Source organism: Urocitellus parryii, chromosome 2, assembly GCF_045843805.1.
Source record: "Urocitellus parryii isolate mUroPar1 chromosome 2, mUroPar1.hap1, whole genome shotgun sequence".
NCBI lineage: Eukaryota > Metazoa > Chordata > Mammalia > Rodentia > Sciuridae > Urocitellus > Urocitellus parryii.
This window is the reverse complement of record NC_135532.1, coordinates 167712560-167734442: the sequence shown is the minus strand read 5'-3', so window position 1 is coordinate 167734442 and position 21883 is coordinate 167712560. Positions and strand designations below refer to the sequence as shown.

The 21883-nt window shown below is 42.9% G+C and overlaps 1 protein-coding gene across 1 annotated transcript in view; it reads right to left on the bottom strand.

The window, feature by feature from the left end:
• Nr1i2 (nuclear receptor subfamily 1 group I member 2) overlaps positions 1 to 21883 on the bottom strand; it is a 37560-nt gene that overhangs the window by 1295 nt on the left and 14382 nt on the right. The window contains exons 2-8 of the mRNA XM_026395580.2: positions 9021 to 9242; positions 6008 to 6141; positions 5357 to 5544; positions 4251 to 4525; positions 2049 to 2191; positions 1730 to 1846; positions 1307 to 1412 (exon numbers count right to left, since the gene is read on the bottom strand). Coding sequence (XP_026251365.1) covers positions 1307 to 1412; positions 1730 to 1846; positions 2049 to 2191; positions 4251 to 4525; positions 5357 to 5544; positions 6008 to 6141; positions 9021 to 9154 — 1097 coding nt within the window. The 5' untranslated portion in view covers positions 9155 to 9242. The remainder of the gene's footprint in view (positions 1 to 1306; positions 1413 to 1729; positions 1847 to 2048; positions 2192 to 4250; positions 4526 to 5356; positions 5545 to 6007; positions 6142 to 9020; positions 9243 to 21883) is intronic.

Below are 21883 nucleotides of genomic sequence, written 5' to 3'. Positions count from 1 at the left end.
TACTTGGGAGCCATAATCTCCCTCCTCATCTATGGGTTTTGAGTCTTTGTACATAGAGATCTCAGTGGAAAATCCAGATCTTGCAGACGCCATATGCCTAGGTTAATTTGGGGGTAAAGGGAATCACTATCTTGGTTAATATCCAGGGCTCAGAAGTGAGCAGAATAATTGTGGAGGTTAGGGACTGCAGGCTGGAATCCCTTCCTGGATCCAGCTCTGGATTTAATGTCTATACACACCACACGCCTCAGTTTCTCCAGGATGACAGCTGGCACCTCAAGCCTGCAGGCTCCATACAGGGAACAACTGAGCAAATAAAGTCATGGCCACCCTAGCATCCCAAGATGCTGAGCAGAAAGAAAGCAGTGTAAACCAAGTGAGAATTTGAGTTTCAAATTCACACTATAATAGCTAGTGCTGGCCTTAACTGTCATGGGTTTGTGTTCTCCTAAAATCAAATTTGTCCTTGTCTTCAGGCCTTTGGGCATCAGACTGGTCACTAAGTCACAGGGACTCTGAGGACCAGTGAAGTTATGGAAACCCCTGTTTGGGCCAAGTCCCAAGCAGCCTTCCTCTTCCGAGTTATGGTCAGATCAAGGTAAGGACTTCCCTACCTCAAGTGTGTTTGGGTTCTTCCTGGGAAGTTCTTAGGGAATACTCAAGAGCTTGAGATTTGGACTTGGTTTGGCTTGGTCCACTGCCAGCCTCCATACGTCTGGACCCTAGGCAACTGCCCTGAGTCTTGGCTTCCTTTGCAGGATGGTGTTGATACCCAACTCATGTGAGTGTTTTGAGGATTAAAGATAACAAAATATATAAACAACTTGGCATCAGATTTGGCACTTCCCAACAAATGATGCCTATTACAATCTACTTCTGATTATCTTCATTATTGGTGTCATTCTAATCTTTACCATCATTATAGTTTTTATTGGCCATTCTAGAAAGCCCTGTTGGAAACACAAGAAAGTATCTGGCCTCTTGATGAAAGGAGGATGGAAGGCTCTGGCAGACAAGTGTCCACTCAGCTGGGCACAGCCATAGCCCCCCTTGGGTTTTCCCCATAACGGGACTGGTGCTCAGGTTGACCAGCTGAGATGACAGCTCCCAGGCAATATGCCTCAATAGAGGTCACAGAACATGGCCCTAGAGTACTGGTCACCAGAGCACACTAGGCACAGCTCTGGTCTGCAGTCCCAGAGAGACCCAGGGAGGCATGGACCTAGAGAACAGGCTGAAAGTTAGGCAAGGCTTCAGGGAGAACCCCTCCCACCCTCAAGCATCAGCCCTTTCTGCTCATGCTCACCGGTGGGCCGGCTGGGGCCGAATGCACTCAATGTAGGCCTTCAGAGTGATGGCAAATCGCTCCTGCAACTGTTCCACCACACCACGCTGCACCACACCTGGGCGGTCTACAGGGAGGGAAGGCAGAGTGGTCCCAGCCAGGATGGGAAGGAGCAAAGACAGGCTCAGTCTGGCCCAGAGAGGGTAACCACTGGCCAGCCACTTCCTGAGCCACAGTCACCCTGGAAGGTAAAGGAGGACTAGGGTTCTACATCACCCCACTGACCCAAGGAGAAACCAGCTAGAGTCCCATCCCTACCCTGCCTGTGCAGGGAGGAGGGAACAAGGCTGTAAGCTGGGACCTTCCCTAGGGAGGGCAGAAGAGGGGCTACTGCCTCCTGCAGATCATGGTGAGGGGTGTTTCCAGCCTGGGGAAGGCCATCACCTGGGGAGAAAAGGGAGATGGCCTGCATCAGCACATACTCCTCCTTATGCAGCTGCAGCTTCTTCAGCATGTAGTGGAATTTCATCACAGGATCCAGCAGAAGTTTCTGGAAGTCACCTGTGGGTGGGTATAGGATGGAGGGGCGGCATCTTGAGAAGCTGATCCAAGAACAAATCTTCCCTCTCTAAGGTCTGTTGTTCCATCACCCAGTCTTCCTGCCTTACATTCCCAGGACCTGCATGTCCTGATGTGGTTCCCTTCCACCCAAAACTATCATGTGTCCCTCCCTCTGCCATGGCAGGCAGGGGCTCTTGAGCACCTTCAACGTCTTCCAAGCAGTAAGCCAGCCGACCACACTCCCAGGTCCCAGTCTCTGCGTTGAACATCATGTTGAACCTCAGTGTGCACAGCTCAATGGTGGCCCCCTTCAGCAGGGAGATCTGGTCCTCAATGGGCAAGTCCCTGGCAGCAAAGATGGTGAGATGACAGCTCCCAGGGTAGCTGCCCACAGGCTGGTACCCATTTCCATAACCCAGATGTTAAGGGAGGAGGTAAGACAGGCTCCTTCCTCTGAGGACCACAGCAGTTGCTTCCTGGTTGCCTCCAATCTCTCCCCATCACATCCAGCCAAGCAGGTTACTCTTCTTCTCTTATCTCTCCTCCTACCTTGGTGGATTCTCCATACCCACTTAGCTTAGCATCCAGGTCCCTTACAGCCTGAATCACTTCCTCTAACTCTCTACATAGCCACCGACCTAGTTGATACTTTGGCTCTTGCTCCTTAGTTTTCGTATCTTCTGCCTCAATTTCCCAACTTTGGGTGCTTGCTTAGCATCATTTAAGTAAATCCTGCATTCTTTAAGCCAAGATATGTGTTTGCCTCTCCCAGAAATGTTTCCAGAGTGTGGAGTTCTTCGGCACATGCCATTCCTTTTGGTATGCGCTCCATGGTGAGGATATTTGCTACCTGTTGTCTATGTTGAATTTAATATTTACATATTTCTACTGTTTCTCTCCAGGCAGCCTGGATGCCTTGAGCCTCAATCCTAGTACTGAACACAGGCCTAACCACAGTGGCTGCTTTATAAACCTCTGGTATTTGTGGGCTCATTCTGGAGGGACCTCTTCCTCCCAAACTGAGAGGAATCCCCAACTCCTCCCTGAAGAAGATGTTCCTGAAAAGGAAGAGGCTGGGAAACTGAGGCTGTTCATGCGAATTCCTTAAAAAAATCCCTGTCCCTGACTTTGGTCTCCTTGGGACATTAGGCTCTGCGATACTCACACACATACCACTTCTTTTGATCCATAATACTGCACTTCAAATGCCATGAAGCTGACATTATTCTTCTGTGTCTCCCCAGAGACCAGCTCAGTCTCTGGGAGGCAGCCGGCTCTGAAGTCTGTACTCTACAAGCCTGTACTTCCAAATATGCCCTCCACCACGGATCAGCTGATGAGTTCTACAAGTTTCTTACCCACAGTGAGTTTGTTTCTAAAAAGAAGGTAACAGTGATGCCTGGGGTCACTGTTCTCAAAACTGGTGGTCAGGAGAAGCAGGTAGTAACCTCCCTGGAGTTAAATTATGGCTCATTGGATGCCCAGCAAGAATCTGCCAAAGTTCACACTAGTAAGTAGGCTTTTCTTCCTGTTCCCTCAAACTAATTTGCCACAGTCTGCCCCCTATTCCAGGTCATTGCTATCCTAATGTCATTGAGCCAATCTTGTGTGTCACACAGAGGCAAAGGGAACCTGTACTCCTGGAATATAACCTGCCCTCCACCTGCTGATGAGATCTGGGTTCCTTGCCTGTGTATTTCGGCTCCACTAGACCAGGCTCAGAAAGGCAAGGTGGCCAGCCCAAGGAAAAACATACCTAGCACTATCTGTAGCCCTACAGATTATATATTATGGGCTGTGGCTCCCACCATATTAAGGGGTTCCAGGTCTCTTGCTGACCCCAGTTGTTCTAGTTGTTGCCTCTATGCCTAGCTGTGGGGAGTCCTGGCCCTTTGAATTTCATAACCATGGGTCCATGTTCTCCATGGCCTGCTCAGATATCTCTTGGGTAATATCTCCACTATAGGACCAGCATCTGTTCTGTTTCTCTCCTTTCTTCTCTCTCTGGACTTCTTTTTCCTTCCAACTCATCCTTTGAAGCTGTCATCTTATGGTTTCTGCCATCATGGGAGAAATAGGGAAAGGAATTTCTATCTGAATTTCCATTAGGTTCTGGGTGATCTTCATCTGTTTTTTTTTTTTAATTTCATCTGGTAGTCCTACAAAGAAGGTATTATTAGCTCCTATCTCCAGATGAGAGGCTGAGACCCACTGGGTCATAGCGCAGACCCACTCCCACAAAGCCACTGAGACATACCGCTAGAAACCTATTCCCTGACAGCACCAGTGACCTGAGAGGCAGAGACAAAGGAGGGTCATTTGGCACCAACGCCCCCCAAATTCAATGACCTTTTGGTCATTTCCTTTTCCCTTCCACAGCCATCCACACAGTCCCATGTCCTACCTGAAGTAGGAGATAACTTTAGCAAAGTTGATGATACCCTTGAACATGTAGGTCGACATGTCAGCCAGGTGGGGCAGCAGGGGACTGATCTCCTTCCCGTCACTGTTGGCTGGGGGTTTATAGTTCCACACGCTGCCATCTTCCCCTCGCAGCTGCAGAGAGATCTTCATGGTACACAGATCTTCATTGATCTGGCTCCAATTGACAGGGTCTTCCCCCGGTGGGGTCCGCAGAAACTCTGGAATCTCATGGCCACTGCTAAACACCTCCGGCAGCTGGAACACAAGACAGGAAGGAGGTGGAGATTAGAAAGACTGCCTATGTTTTCATAGACAGGTCCCCAGACATCCCAGACAGCCAGCTGCAGCCTGAGAACATACACAGTCACAGGTGCTCAAGGCCCTGCACTTGTGTGCACGTACACACACACACACACACACACACACACACACACAGCACTTGTGTCTTCTCTCTTGCTGTCTCCCATCAGGAGGTACTTTCTGGATCCATGAATTAATGGATGCACACATCCCTGGATGGTCAGAATGGAGGGCGAGGGGACCCCCTACCCTGGTGTGTCACAAGCATTCTTGCTACTGGGTCCAGGAGACTCAGAAGGGTTAGGGAGCTGCAGATGGGAAGAGCAGACACTGTGCTTTCTGGGGATAATAAGCTCTCTAAGCTGGGCACCTCACCTGAGATACCTGTGAGCACACAGGAAGGGAGGGCACTGGGATTAGAGATGCAGCTAACACTGGATTGTTAAGGAACACTGGTTTACAAAGATCACACCCCCAACAGGTCCTGACTCTGTTCTCCTAAAACCTAGTTCTGCCTCCACTTATGACTCAGACCCAGTTCCTATCTGCTGCAGAAGGAGAACAGAGATTCTCAAGCATGAGCCTGGGAGGGCATTAGCTGGGGGGGTATGCCTTACTCCAGGGATTCGGAAGATGGGGGAGAACCTGAAAATTTGCATTTCTAGCAAATTCCCAGGGGAATCTGACTCCTGACCCCAGAATCATACTATGGGAAACCCTGGGAATGAGCCTCCAGGGGATGTTGAGCAGCTAGCTCAGGAGCCAAGACAGCTCTAAGCCTCCTACCCTGAAATCCTTGAAATGGGAGAAGGTGGAGTCAAAGGTTTTCATCTGGGCATCCATCAGCTCCCTGATCAAGGACCTCTGTTCTTCCGTCAGCCCCTGTTCCCCCGGCGGTTGAGCCGCGATTCGTTCCCTTTTCTTCCTCTTGATCAACGCCCTCCTCTGCTCCACCGCGGTATCGGACATGATCACTGAAGGTTCAGTGGAGCAGGCTCAGCACACGTGTCCCCACAGGTTAACCCTCCCCAGTTTGGTTACAAATCCAGGACAGAAAGAAGGGGACAAAGGGGAGCTTGCAGGAGCATCTGAGAGGAAAAGGGGGGAACATACCCCTAATAGAGAGCAAAAAATTAAAATGCCCTGTAGCTCCCAAATCCCTCTTGCAAGCTCTCGGTTCAGGTGGCTGCCTGTAGCTCGCGGACACAAGCTCACTGGTGCACACGCGCCCGCTCTGGGTGCACATCTACACGCGCTCACGCACTTGCCCAGAAGAGGGCAGAGGATCCCTGCACCCCAAAGCAATCTATGGATGCTGCTTGGACAGATGCTCCAGGCATCCTCTTCTTTTCTGTAAGGATCCTACAGGGCCCCTGGTCACACCCTCCCGGAGCGTGCAGGGCCTGGGTAGCCCGCCCCGAGCAGCCCAGCGCTCACTCTCCTTCTTCATTCCGCTCTCCAGGCACTTGCGCAAGCGACAAGCCTGGCACTGCCTCCGCGTCTTCCGGGTGATCTCGCAGGTGCCTTTGCGAAAGGGGCACCTCAGTCGGACATTGCGTTTCACGGCCCTCCTGTGAGAGAGAAAATGCAGGAGGCAGGCTGCATGGGGCCCACTAGACCAGGGGTTCCAGATCATATCACCCCTCTCCTACCCTTCCCAGCTGCGGATGGGACACACTAACCCGAATCTCTATGGGCCTCATCTTTGCCTTCCCAGTTGAATTAGGTACTATAGGGAAGACAGGTGGAGGGTCTTCTCTAGAGGAGCAGGGAAGATCTATTTTGCAGCATTCCCACAGGAAATAGGGCTTGTGCTTTTTAGGGGTTTCTGCAGCTGGAAGCCACTTTCTGGGACACTTCAACTCCAGGTCCAACCCCCCCTCTACCTCCCAAAGTATGTGTTTCCTCCTCCTTTTCCCCCTTGTTACTAAGGCAGTGTTTCCATAGAGATGGGCCTCTTCCTGGATTTCTCCTTCTTAAAAGAGGGAAATAGAGGCAACTTGATCTCTGGGGGATAAGAACCATAAGAAATCCCCTTCTGTCCCCAGCTTTCATCCTAGAATGGGGGCGGAGAAGCAGTCTGGGGAATCAGTAAGCTGTTCTACCTCACTGGAAAGTTGCTTCCCCATTGCAAAATGGGTTCTTCTGATTGACATAGGGGGCAAAGAGGAGAGCCCTGTAAGAGCAGAGTGTGTGGGCACTGGTCCTCAGGCCCTTGTGTAGGTTCAGCAGGTAAACAGGCAGTGGGCAATGCCTGTTGAAGACTCCTGCACAGCCACTGTCTCCACAGCCCAGGCATCTGAACTTCCCACGACAGACCTTATCAGTACAGTTCCAAGTTTTCTTCTCCTCTTTTCCATAGCTGGATAGAATGAAAGAAGTTCTCCCTTGGTTTGGCTAAGGAAGTCCCTTGAGGAGACCGTTGGAGTTACTCCAAAGTACATCCAGAATGGGTAAATGGGGATTGTGGGGAAGGACTCACATTTATTAGAACATACCATCACATGCTGGGCTTGATATTTGGCAAAGTTTTGTAAATTTAGTGTTCAAAATCCTATAAAATTCATCCTATCATCTACCTGGCAGAGATGAGGGAAACTGAGGCTTTGAGAAGACAGATCACTACCTGATACCAATACAAACTCCTAGCCACTATGATATGTCATGTCCCTTTGGGAGTCCCAGGAATAGCACCCAATTGGGGAGAAGAGGGCAGAGGATCCCTGCACCCTAAGGCAATCTATGGATCCTGCTTGGACAGATGCTCCAGGCATCCTCTTCTTTTCTATAAGGATCCTGATCTGGTTCTGATGTTCTCCTGCCTTCATACATTCACCTGCCCAGCTCAGAGATCTCTCCAGGGCTCTTTGCTAGTAAACAGTTCAGGAGTAGTTCAGGGCCATCTCTAGCCTGTGTGGCATTAGGGGGTCTTCTGGGAAAGGTTTTCTTGCTCTCACAAGGAGAAGAGATAGCCTTTTTGTTTCTCTGCTGAATGTTATGGCTACTGCCTGGGCACCCTGGAGTTTTGTACCTCCCTACTGAAATCACAGCTTTTGGGTAGAACGGCAGAAGAGAGAAACACAGAGAACTTAGCTTCAGGACTCACTGAGATGAAAGCATTTGTCTAGACTTTTTTTAGGAGGGGAAACACGTTTTCCTAAAGTGTTCTGTGACTTGTAGCTGAACACAACCTAATACTGCTGCTGTTTCTCACCTGTGATAGTCCATACACAAATGTTCCTTTCTCCCTGGAACATGATGCCTTCAGACCTCCCCCAGCTGGAGTTAACCCCCATGCAACCTCAGAACTGCTCAGGCCTGGCCGTGTCTGCCCTGAAGCAGGGGTTTCTTCATTCCACTCTCATTGAACTGATCTTAACAGAGGCTGCTGCAGTGCCTTCCTGGGATCATCCAGGCCTGGAAGTCCTCCCATGTGTTCTGGGGGCAAACAGCTGAGCCTGCATCCATGACTTGCTGACCAGCAGCCCATCTTTGGGATTGCAGAGTGAGCCCTTGGCTCTGGGGACATTCATTTCCGTTAGAATATCCAGCCACCAGGAAGAACTGTACAAAAGGCCAAGTCAGTCTCACCATCTGGAAAATGTACAAGGATCCCGAGACACTGCATGCCCTCTCCCTTTCTGAGGGCAGACTGGGTGCTCTTCCTCACACATTCCTTCCTTCCTTCCCCTCCGTTCTTGATCTGCTTCTCTCCCTCTTGGTCTGAGCTCTGTTGCTGAGAGTGCCCTCACTGAGCTGGCTTTGGTCTTTCTGTTTCTTCAGCTAGACAAGGTGAGCCTTCAGTCCAGGCCTGCTTTGCTGTGAGCTGGGATGTTTTAGTCCTCTATTTAAAAAAAAATTATATCTATATATATAGATAGATAGATAGATATAGATATAGATAGATATATATAGATATATAGATATTAGATTTACACGGACACAATATCTTTATTTTGTTTATTTATTTTTATGTGGTGCTGAGGATTGAACCCAGTGCCTCACATGTGAGAGGCAAGTGCTCTGTCACTGAGCCACAATCCAGCACCATAGTCCTCTGTTTTTAATTCTCCCTGTTTGTCTATTCTAGGTGAGCTTGTTTTCTTTTTTATTTATTTTATGCCACTCTTAATAACTGTCCTATAAAACTGATTTGAACACTTTGCGTTTTGGATTTTTAAATTCTTGACTCTTTCACTAACTGATCTTTCATTGACGATTACATAAAAGGGTATCTTAATGGAAGGGGATCTTTCCCAGGTAGAACCTGGAAGAAAGAGATGAAGATTGCTCTGAGGTATAAATGGTTCACTCAAGACTAATTAGAACCCAGAAGACAGATCAAACTGAGTCCCTGAGACATTGCCCTGCAGGGTTACTGGCAGACTCCCGTTAGATGTGACCCAGTGTATCAGTGGTGGCAGGTGAGTGAAGGTTGATGGGTGACTACCTGAAGAAGCCCTTGCATCCTTCACATGTCATGACATTGAAGTGATAGCCGTTGGCCTTGTCCCCACAGACGCGGCAGATTTGGGGACCCCCATCTTCCTCATTTGCAAAATTGGTGGTGGGTTTTTCAGACATAGAAGTTGCTTCTCTGAAGTGTTCAAGGTCAGCATGGCTCCAACTTTCTTCAGGTCTCACCTCCAGGTTTGCTTCTGAACCTCTTGGACTATAAGTAAAAGAAAAAACAATAGTCAATGAAAGGGCTCAACAGTCGTGTCCCAAAGCTGCAGAAGTAACACTCTGTCCCTTCTGAGCTTTGCTTACATTTGGGTTCAGTGCTGGACTCAGAACTGACCTCTCATGAAAAGAATGTGGGCAGGGGGTTTGAGTTATTATCCATGATATTTTGCATCCAGTTGTAGGGCCTTGGAGTAGAACACATGAACAAAAACATGGAAGAGATTGTGGCTCGGCGGTAGAGTGCTCGCCTAGCACGGGCGGGACCCGGGTTCGATCCTCAGCACCACATAAAAATAAAGGCATTGTGTTGTATCCATCTACACCTAAAAAATAAATATTAAAAAAAAACATGGAAGAGAGAAGGGGGAGGAAAAGATGAAAAGAAATAAGAAGAGACTGGACTGGGGATGTGGTTCAGTGGTAAAGCACCTGCTTAACATGAGTGAGACCCTGGGTTCAATTCCCACCACTGGAAGAAGGGAGGTGGGGGAGAAGAGGAAGAAAAAAAAAGGAAACAAAAGAAAAAGAAACTGTCTGGGCTAGACTGGATCATGGAAGCAGTACTTGAGTAAGTTGAGGTTAGGAGGCCATGAGTTGGTCAAGACCTGAGAAGGGAACAGCTGATAGGACAGACTACTAAATAATTCCCAGGATTGAGGAGCTCCAGAGGAGGGTGGTCCTTCAGATGTGGAGGGTGGTCCTCAGCCTCCCAGAGAGCCCTGGAAAGGCTAGCAGAAAGAGGGTTTTCACCTGGCTGATGGGGAGACAGTGAGAGTAGAGCCAAGATCATGATGCGGGAAGAAAATGGCCTACATCATGGCAGAGCTGATGTGTGTATAGATCTCGAAGAATCTGTGCCCCTCAATAGAGCTGAACTCATGATGCCCTCCCCAGGCAGCTGACCTGAACTCTACTCAAAACAGCTGCAGAGGATGGTGAGTAGAAATCAGGGACTGACCCCGCTCACCATGCTCTCCAAAAGTCTGTCTAGGCACTGATTGCAGGAGCAACCACACCACAAGTGATGTTGCCTTTTCTAAAACACAAATAAAATTCTGAGTAAAACTGAAACACACAAATTCAGTTTCTAGCATCCTGACAGATGACACTGAACCATTTCACATATAGGAGTGAACAGGCAATTAATCTCTTCCTGAATTTGGCTCTCCAGAAAACTGAACCAAACAGGCTGACTAGAAACTTGAACTGTGCATATGTGTGTGGTATGGGGGGTGGGGTGGGGGGTCTTCTCTGATTTTTCAGATCACAATTCTGACCTCATACAGACTTGCAGAAAAAAAAAAAAAGGATATATTTTGGGTGTTTACAAAAACCTCAAGCCCAGGATTTGATTTCAAGAGCTCTTGGGTTAGTAGTTCTTCCAGATACCCAGAGAGGTACCTGGAAAATACCTTTCCACTTTCTACCTCATTATAAATAATTACACACATAATTTCTAATAAATATGAGCAAAAATTCACAAATCATATGTCAAAGACTAACAAAATATCATGAGCTAGAGTCAACAAAAACAGCTTAAAGCAGAATTAGACATGCAAAGACTTCCTGAATCATCAAAACTAAAACATGTTTAAATAAACAGTAGAAGAGATTGAAGATGTAAGTTACAAAGGCCACAAAACTGAGCAAGCAGATTTGAAAAATAAGTGAACATTATCTATAAAATTGGAATAAACAGCAATTACACAAACTAATAACAATGTTGTACAAGTTAGAAAAAGCAAACCACAACTGAAATAGGCAACATTATGTAAGTCAGGAGATGGATGATCCTAAGGAAAGCTTTGTTAAGGTCCCATGTTGAGGAAATAAGACAGTACATACCTTATATTTTTGATAGGAAAGTATGCTTGTTTAAATGTCTAGGGTAATCCTAAAAGTGTACACATAGAATGTATAAACTGAAAGCCAAAAGGAAGGGGAAAGCGGAATTTTTAAAAAGTCAAAAGGGAGGCCACTAGAGACATAAAAAGAAACTGAAAGGGTGACAAATGGAAAAACAAGATAAGGTGGTAGAAATACAGAAGAAAACACAGGAGAAATGCTTCTACACAGTGGTATAGGTAAAGATTCTGTTTTGGACTAGACCCCCAAAATAACAGAAAGTAAAAATAGCTAATGCAATTACATCAAGCTACTGCACAACAAAGGAAATAATAGTGTGAAGAGACACCTTTCATACTGAGAGAAAATACTTGCAAACTATTCATCTGACAAAAGATTCATGTCTAGACTAGACAAGAAATTCAAAACAACAGCAAAAAAAAAAAAAAAAGGTAGAGGGACATGATTAAAAAATAAGCCAATGATCTGAGTAGATCTTTCTCAAAGAAGACATACAACTGCCCAAAAGGTATATTTTTAAATGCTTGATATTACTAAGCATCTCACTCCAGTTAGAATGGCTATTACAAAAAGATACACGGACTGTTGAGGATCTGGACATAAGAGAACTCTCACACACTGTTAGTGGGGATGAAATTAGTACAGTCCCTATGGAAACCAATATAGAATTTCCTTGAAAAAGTAAAAATCTATCTACTAAATGACCCAGCTATCCTACAGTTGGATGTACATCCAAAGAAAATGAAATCAATTTATTAACTCATGTTTATTACAGTGCTATTCACAATAGCTAGTATATGGAATCAACCAAAGTATTCATCAATGGATAAAGAAAATGTGTCATATATGCACAATGTTATATTTTCAGCCATAAAAAAATGAAGTGATACAATTTTCAGCATCATCAATAGAACTGGAGGACACTATGCTATGTAAAGTGAGTCAGGTACAGAGAGACAAATGCAGCATGTTGTTTGGAAGCTAAGCAAATTGGTTTCACGGGGAAAAAAGAAGGATAATAATGGTCATAAGAGATTAGGAAGGGATGTGGAAAGGAGGGATAGAGAGAGGTTAAATAAGGTACCAAAGTACTGTTAAATAGGAAGGATTAGTTCTGGTGTTCTATTGCACAATAGGGCAATTACATTCTGCAATAACTTATGATATACTTCAAAGTAACTAGAAGAGTCCAAAGGTTTTCAATGATAAATGTTTGAGGAGATGGAAATGTTAATTACCCTGATTTGATCATTGCACAGTTGATTGAATTATTTTACTGTACTCCATAAATATGTACAACAGTGTTTCAATTAATATATTAAAAGTTTTTTAAAGATAGTAGAAATATCAAATAAGTTGATAGTTAAATGTAAATATATTTAATTTTCTCATTCAAAAACACCAAGAAAAATGGTTTTAGCAGATGACTGGGGCAATCTAAAATTACAGGATTAGTATTTTGGGGCCAACTTTGTATTGGTGAACAAGGGCTAGAGCAGATACCAAAATGGTAACTAATGATTATTGAAACTCACAGTGTTCCAGGTCCTTTGAAAAAGGTAACTCATTGTCTTAGTCCACTCAGGCTTCTGTAACAAAATACCATAAACCAAGCAGCTTATAAACAACAGAAATATATTTCTCACAGTTCTGGAGTCTGCAAAGTCCAAGATCTAGGCATCAGCAGATTCAGTGTCTGATGAAGGCCTAGTTCATAGATGGTATCATCTCCCTGTGGTTTCACATAGTAGAAGGACCTAGCTAGCTCACCAGGATTTTATTAATCTCAATCATGAGAAATCACCTCTCAAAGACTCCACTTCCTAGTGCCATCATCTTGGGGGGGTGAAGATTTCAGCATATGAAGCACTCAGAACACAGTACTAACTTACTCCTCTGGATGACTATCAGAACATCTATTTCAAACATGCTGCACATCTACTACACACTGCATACTCTGTTATGTATGTTTTCCAGGTTCTTCAGAACTTGGAAGTCATTCTTGGGCAAATACCCAGGCCCTTTAATCTGAAGTGTTCTGGAGTCAAAGAGCCGCATAGCTATAGAAAGTTTTATTAGCAGGGTAGAGTTTCAGAGTGCACTTAATACCCTTCCTTAAGTCTTCAGCATTATTCAGGAGCCCCTGGAAAGAGCAGCCTCTGTGGCTACAGGGACAGTCGGCAGAGATTCTGCACGTAAATTGTGAACTTTATACAACTGAAGTTGGTGAAATGGCGCTTTCTCAGCAATAAATTCAAAGGCCATTCCCCACCAGGGAAGTGACCATTACAACATGATGATATGAATCACAAGAGAAACTCAGCAAAGGATGTAGATCAAGAAAATAAATGTCACCAAAGGACTGAAGGAAAGATAGTCACTTAAACTGTGTCTAATTAACACTTTCACCAGTTCCTTAATGAGGAGGTATTAGAATTAGTGCCAGAGCCCCACTCCCTAGGATTCGTAGACCTCCTTTTGTTCATGTTGACTATTAAGCAGGCAGACTCCGGGAAAAGGGACATTCCGTAGTTCGTTAGCGCATATCCTCATGAAGCTGGTTAGAGAATCCATGGCAGCTGTTCTCCAAATACGGCTGCTGAGGAGCCACACTTCCCCATCTCCACATCCTTTTGTAGTCCCCTCCCAGAGGAATCTAGGACACTCTGTAACTTGCTTTGACCAGTAGAATGAGGAGAAATGACACTGTGCTAGTCTGGGCCTATCCCATGAGAAACCCAGTAACTTCTGCCTTTGCCTTTTGCAGAGCCCTAAGCCACTGTGTGAGAAAAATGTGATTACCCTGCTGAGTGACCAGCTGAAGAGACTGGTGCAGAAGGGCTGGGTGAAGAGGGAGTGCCTTGAGATCCCTCAGCTGGGTGAGGCCCAGCAGCCCCACCTCCCAGCCACCTCATCTAACTCTAGGCACAGGAGTGAACCCAGCAGACTTCCTGGTCCAGCCGGGCCTTTATATGACAGTCTCAGCCAAGGTCATGTGAAGTTGTACTCCCCAATTTTCCCCATCAACAGAAAATAAATGGTGGTTGGTTTAATCCAGTAAGCTTAGGGGAGATTTGTTACATGGCAAGAGATAATGGGAACAGAACCCCTGGAGTTTTGTTAGAAATAGATTTGATCTGGGGTGGGTGGAGTGCCAATTGGCACCAACAGCCCTGCTCCCGTGTCTCTTACATCAGTCTTCTTTACAGAATGGTGCCTTGTGGGAAGGAATATGACAGTAATGAGCCCTCTGGTATGTGCCAACATCTCTCTTTTTCATGTGAATTTCATAAGACCAATTAGATGTGTACTTTTAATCAAATACAGCTGTGTTTGTTTCCGAGTGTAGCACCTGCTCCTCATTGTGCTTAGTAATCTGTGAAATCTAGCCAAAAGAGGGTTAAAATGATGGTCTCCTGTATTCATCCAGAGTGAAATATTTCAATAGGGCATTTGCAAAAATAATTGCAAAATCCGGTGTTTATACTGAATACCAAAGAGATGTTTATGCTCTCAGCAAGGAACAATCATCAGTAAATGAGTGAATAAACCAGGAAATCAAGTGTTTCTGCACGTCTGGCGCTTGGGCACTGCTGGGCTGCACTAAGCACACACATCCTTGATGATTTGTTGATATTGCTTAGCTAGAAGGAGGTGGAACCAGAATTTGAAAACAGGTCAGTTGGACTCTAAAACCTGTATTCTTAATTCAGCGTTACACTGCATCCTTCATAAGATTTGTTTCTGAATAGGCAAACCATTTATTAAACTTCCTTCAGTTCCACAATAGCTTGCAAAGTTTTCCTAGGGGTTCAGACAGCCCCTCCATGTCATATGATTCTTTGATGTGCTTCTCTGTTCCTGGGCAGCAGGTAATTCCCCAAGGTTTTCAGTTCTTTACTTGCCATCTCAATGACTTACTTGAACCATATCCAGAGGCATGTTGTCTCATGCCTTCTAAAAGTCTGCAGATTTTTTCTTTCACAATGGAATGTTGTTCAAGGTTGTGATGGTCATCCATGGGATTTTGACCAGTACAGGGAAGCTTCACCTGTGTTCCACATCTTTTGTTTTTTCCTAGTAATGGGAATTAAACCCAGGGGTGCTTTATTGCTGAGCTATACCCCCAGTCCTTATTTTTTATTTCAAGACAAGTTCCTACTAAATTGCCCAGGCCAGCCTCAAACTTGTGATCCTTCTGCCTCAGCCTCCCATGTAGCACAGATTAAAGACTTGTGCCAACACACAGGCTGTAGACAGCTTTGATTTTTGAAAGCAAGGGTGATGTAAGCAGATGACTATATGTCTAAAAACACCTGCAGGTTCTCTGGGTCTGATGCCCATTGTGTTCTGCTGATTTGGTGCTTCTGGGCCTCTGTACATTGGAGACTTTGCTTTTTGTTCCTCATCAACTGGGCCTTTTACTAAGCCCCTAAAAATACCAGTTCAATCTTGTCACAATTGACCTTTGGAGAGCTTTGGGGTGAGCAATACATTCAGGATGGTCCCTCAGCCTGCTGGCTGAAAACTTGATGATGGAGGCTCAGGGCTGTGTGGGGGCAACAGGGGTTGTATCCCGCTGAGGTGTGTTTCTAAATTCCAAATTTCTTAAACACACTTAAATCATGTCATCAAATATGTTTAGGGTAAAATAAAAGAAACAAACATTTGTAATGCAATACAAATCAGAGTTCAGAGAAGATAGACTTGTACCAAGTTTGAAAGGGTATATCGGGAATCATTCCACTGAGAATATCAACTATGCGGCAAGCAGAAAATTCATATTGAGAAGCCTGGAGGGTTCTTTAAAGAAAGAAGCAGCTGCCCTTTGCCTGTGTGGAGCAGTATGTGTGTGTGTGTTTTTCTACATGTAAGCAGGATACTGGTAACAATGTGCCACATCTCTGCTGATTAAAAACAAACAATAATAGCAAAACTTTTAAAAGTCAAGAATGCAATGATTCTTTCTAATAAATGACAATCTGTCTGACCAATAACCAATAACATACTTTGTGAAAAAACATTAGATTTATCTTCAGTAAAATCAGGAGGAAAATAAAATGATTGCTGTACTAGTGTTGTTAATAATTAGTGAAGGGGTTGCTTAATGCCATAAAACATGAGACACAAAAAAATAAGGCGTAACTGTCACAAAGCAAACAAAATCAGCAGCACTTAGACACCAGCTGAAAACTCTGATGATTGGTTAGCATTTGGTAAAGTGAGAGATGCAAGACAAAGCATACAAATTAGTCCCTTCTATTTATGCCATCAAAAATAATCATAATATACCATGTAATCCCAGCAGCTCGGGATGCTGAGGCAGAATGATCACAGGTTCAAAGCCAGCCTCAGCAAAAGCAAGGCACTAAGCAATTGAGTGAGACCCTATGTCTAAACAAAATACAAAATAGAGCTGGGGATGTGGCTAAGTGGTCAAGTGCCCCTGGTAACCAACCCCACAAAAAAAATTAATTTAACAGAACCATATGAGATAGGAACAAAAGCAAAAGCAATATGCCTGGAAATATTAACAAGAAATGCCCGAGAGAAGAGTAAAATAAAAACTCTGACAGGTAGAAATAGAAAGAGACCCTTAAGATGAAGGATCTCAAGGATGTCCAATTTTTCCAAATTAATTTATTAATTTGATGCAATTCTAAAAAAATATTTCAATTTAATTTTAGTTATAGTTGGAAAAATCGGGTCTTCATTTGAAAGGAAGTTGACATGAACAACTAAAGCAATTTGTTTAAAAGAAATAGTAAAGATGGAAATGGAGGAGCTTGGATTGTGGCTCAGCAGTAGAGCGCTCCCCTAACATGGGCGGGACCCAGGTTCGATCCTCAGCACCACATGGAGATTGTGTTGTGTCCATCTACACAAAAAAAAAATAAAATAAATATTTTTTAAAAAGATGGAAATGGAAAGTAATCATCCTACTAAATTGTAAAATCTTTATTAATCAAAGTAGTCATTTCTGATAAAAATTGAAATAAAAATTAAAAATTCTCAATAAAAGAGAATGTATGTAAGAATGTAATGCAATGAGTTAATCCTCACAAATCAGTGAAAGAAGTATTCAATAATTGATACTGAAACAATTAGTCTTATAGTTGTAGGAGAAAAAAATCCATCTAAATCCTGCTTTCCCACTTTCATCATAGTAAGTCTCAGAAGAACTAAGTGTAAGAGATAAAAGCAAAAAGAACAATTAAGCACTAAAGAAAATGTCTGTAAATATCTATGTTCTGAATGGAGATATACAAACCCCCCTTTGAAATTAAAAGCAACTTCCCATAATGCTCTTCTGCATTCTATACGTCTTCAGGCAGAAGACAGAGGCCAAGGAAATTAAGACTGACATATTCTCTGGCCAAGCACAGCCTATCAAAATCTACATACAGATGTCACCTGGATTTCATTCCTATGACTTGTAACTGCTTCTATGGGGCCTTCAAATAAGGGAACTAGCTGTGTCTTCCCAGTTTGATCAATCTGTGTAAAATTCATTTTTCTTTTTTTTAACATAGTTTGCTTATTTCTTATGCAGGCAGGTGGCTGAATCTAGTCCAGGCAGCCTCCCTGGCTGTGCTGTCAGTAAAAAGATGGTAGAAATCATAACAACAAAGAATAATGATTCTAACTATACAGAAATTCAGAAACTATTTGTCAAAAATGACAAAAAAATGGAAATCAAAGACATTTTGAAGGAAAAGTGTGTAACAAATATGACAGTCAAAAGGACAGTGAGACAATTCGTGATAAAATGAAATACTGTTTCACATATAAGATGTTCAACTTTACTAATAATCAAAGAATATATATAAGTAGTAATAATATAGCACCTTCAGCTATCAAATCAACAAAGATCTAAAGAGACGTGTCCTCTGATGTGTTGCAACTGGAAGAACAAAGTACCACTTATGAATTATTCCTGCCAAGGGATTAAAGCATTTGGGTTTAACTAGCATACTACAGAAAGTACAGTTAGAGAAGTAGCAAATGCTTTGGAAATACAATCAATCAAATCCAGAATGTGAACATGTTTACGGAACAAGGAACTGACAAAGAACTCACAAAGGACAAAAAAAAGGGTGTGTGTGTGAGTGTGTGTGTGTGTGTGTGTGTGTGTGTGTTGGGGGGGGCTCTTATAGAGTAAAAAGTCTTTATATATATATATGTATATTTATATAAATCTATATTTATAGATTTATAATCCAAAGATAATTTGTGGAACTTGTTTGGATCCTGACCCAAGCAAACCAATAAAGGCATTTAAGAGTCAATTAGGTGTCTGGGGGAATAGCTCAGTTGATGGAGTACTTGTCGTGCATGCACAAGGCCCCAAGTTCAAGGGTTCAATCCCCAGCACCAAAAAAAAAAAAAAAAGGAGTTAATTAGGGTCAAGCACAGTGGTGTAGGTGGTGCAGGTCTATAATCCCAGCAGCTCTGGAGGCTGAGGCAGGAGAATCACAAGTTTAAAGCCAGCCTCAGCAATTTAGAGAGACCCTAAGCAACTCAGTGAGACCCTGTCTCTAAATAAAATACAAAAAAGCTCTGGGGATGTGACTCAGTGGTTAAGCACCCCTGAGTCCCAAAAATAAAAAAGAGTCAATTAGGGGAAAAAAAAAGAGTTGATCAGGGAAATTTGTTTGCTGATTATATTAAATTATATTAAAATTTACTTAGGGAATCATTCATTAATTTTTAAAAATTGTGGTTATGTTTTTGAAAATAGAACTCCTATCACTCTTTCTTTTCTCTTAGAGAAATAAACAGAAGTAGCTATTGTGAATTGAGCTGCTATAAACATTGATGTGCCTGCGTCACTATCATATGCTGATTTTTAAGTCCTTTGGATATATGTTGGGGAGTGGGATAACTGGATCAAATGTGGTTTTATTCCAAGTTTTCTGAGGAATCTCCATATTGCTTTCTATAATGGTTGGAATCTCCAATTTGCATTCTCACCAGCAATGTATGAGTGTACCTTTTCCCCTACATCCTCACCAAAATTTATTGTTGCCTGTATTCTTGATAATTGCCATTCTGATTGGAGTGAGATGAAATCTCAGGATAGTTTTAATTTGCATTTCTCTAACTGCTAGAGATGTTGAACATTTTTTCATATATTTATTGATTGACCATATTTCTTCTTCTGTGAAGTGTGTGTTCAGTTACTTTGCCCATCTATTGATTTTGGAGGTTATTTGTTTTTTTTGTGTTAAGTTTCTTGAGTTCGTTGTATAACCTGGAGATTAATGTTCTGTCTGAGGTGCAGATGACAAAGATTTTCTCACATTCTGTAGGCTCTCTCTTGATAATCATGTTTCCGTTGCTGTTAAGAAGTTTTTTAGTTTGATTCCATCCCATTTGTTGATTCTTGATTTTATTTCTTGTGCTTTAGGAGTCTTGTTAAGGAAGACAGTTCCTGAGCCAACATGATGTAGATTGGGGCCTACTTTTTCTTCTATTAGGTATGGGGTGTCTGGTCTAGGTCCTTGATGCACTTTGAGTTGAGTTCTGTGCAGGGTGAGAGATAGGGGTTTAATTTCATTTTGGTACATATGAATTTCTATTTTTCCCAGCATCATTTGAAGATGCTGTCTTTTCTCCAATGTATGTTTTTCGCACCTTTGCTTAGTATGAGATAACTATATTTAGATGGATTTCTCTCTGTGTCTTCTATTCCTTTCTTATTTATTGGTGCCAATTAATGTTGAAGATGTTATAGTAGGAACTGGGTATTTACTTTACACTGAATATTGTTTGTTTTTTGTCATGGTTGTTACTATTTTTTATTTCATTTCACTCTGTGATGTGCTGGGAACCTACGGGGACATTAAAAGTTCAAAGGTTAGAGACTGATGCTCTATCTTTTGAACTTTCCCTGATATTACTCCAATTCAAAGAAGGGAGGAGACAAAAGCCACAAACCAATAACAAGTATCCACAGAGAAACAATCAGAGAGGGAATTCAGGTCCCATTCCATGGTATTTACACATACATCAAAAATAGAGAGAAGTCTCAGAACAAATAAGATAACTACACACAAAAGAACATGTGCAAAAAAATAGGTGGTATGCAATTGATACACAAGTCCAAAACTTCTAAAAACATGAGAAAACAGGCTAACAAATCTCTCCGCCCCCCAAAATACACAATCCCCCAGTAAAGGATCCAAGTGATACTGAAGTAGACAAAAGTCCAGAGAAAGAAAGATTATAAAGAACTGATTATTAAAATGTTCAATGAAGGCTGGGGATATAGCTCAGTTGGTACAGGGATTACCTAGTATGCACAAGGGCCTGGGTTCAATCCCCAGCACTACCAAAAAAAAAAAAAAAAAAAGCCAGCTAAAATGTTCAGTGACATAAAAGAAGACCCAAGGGAGGAATTAAAAGAGCAATTTCAGGAGATGAAAGACCACTTTAATAAAGAAATAGAAATATTGAAAAAAACAAGCAGACCTCTTAGAAATGAAAGACAATCAATCAAATATCAGTCAAATTAAAAATGCAAGTGAAGACATCACTAACAGATTAGATTGAGTTAAAAATAGAACCTCAGCCCTTGAAGGCAGAACTTCAGACCTTGAAGACAGGCTATATGATCTTGAGTACATGGAGGACAATAAAGGGAAAAAATTATAGAACGTAAACAGAATATACAAAAACTCTGGGACAATTTTAAAAAACCAAACCTGAAAATCACTGGGATAGAAGAGAACATGGAGACACAAACTAAAGGCATAAATAATGTTTTCAATGAGATAGTTACAGAAAACTCTTCCCATATCAGAAATGAGATAGTCATCAACATATGGGAGGCTTACAGGACCCCAAATATAACTAATCAAATAAAAAATTTACCAAGACATATCACAATCAAAATGTCTAAGAGCAAATAAGGAAATAATATTAAAAGCTACAAGAGAAAAACATCAGGTCACATTGAGAGGCAAACAAATAAGGGTCACTGACTTCTGAGTTCAGACCTTAAAATCAAGGAGGGGCTAGAATGAGATATTCCTAGCCCTAAAAGAAAACAACTTCCAGCCAAGATTACACAGCAAAACTTAGTTTAAAATTTGAGAAGATAAGAATATAGTGGAAATACTGTAAGAATACACTAAAATAATTCACAAGCACAAGATCAATATTTGACAGTGGTGCCAAAAATACATCTTGGAGAAAAGATAGCCTTGTAAACAAATGGTCCTGGGAAAACTGGATAGCTATATATAGAAAAATAAAATTTGACCCTTCTCTCTCACCCTGCTCCAAACTCAAATTGACATGAATCAAAGACTTAGGAATTAGATCAGAAACTTTACAACTGCTAGAAGAAAACATAGGGTCAACACTCTATCATATAGGTGCCGGCACTGATTTCCTTAACAAGACCCCCAAAACACAAGAAGTAAAACAACAAATCAATATGTAGGATGTCATCAAACCAAGAAGCTTCTGCATGGTAAAAGAAATGATTTAGAAAGTGAAGAGAGAGTCTTACAGAATGGGAGATAATGTTGGCCAGCTACTCCTCCAATCAGGTATTGTTTTAGTCAGCATTTTTATTGCTGTGGCTCAAAGACCCAACCAGCTCAATTGAAGAGGAGGAAAAGTTTATTTGAGGGCTCAGGGTCTCAGAAGTATTAGTCCATAAAAGGTGGGCTCCATTTCTCAGGGCTCTAGATGAGGCTGAACATCATGGTGGAATGTGTGGCAGAGGAAAGCAGCTCACATCATGGTGAT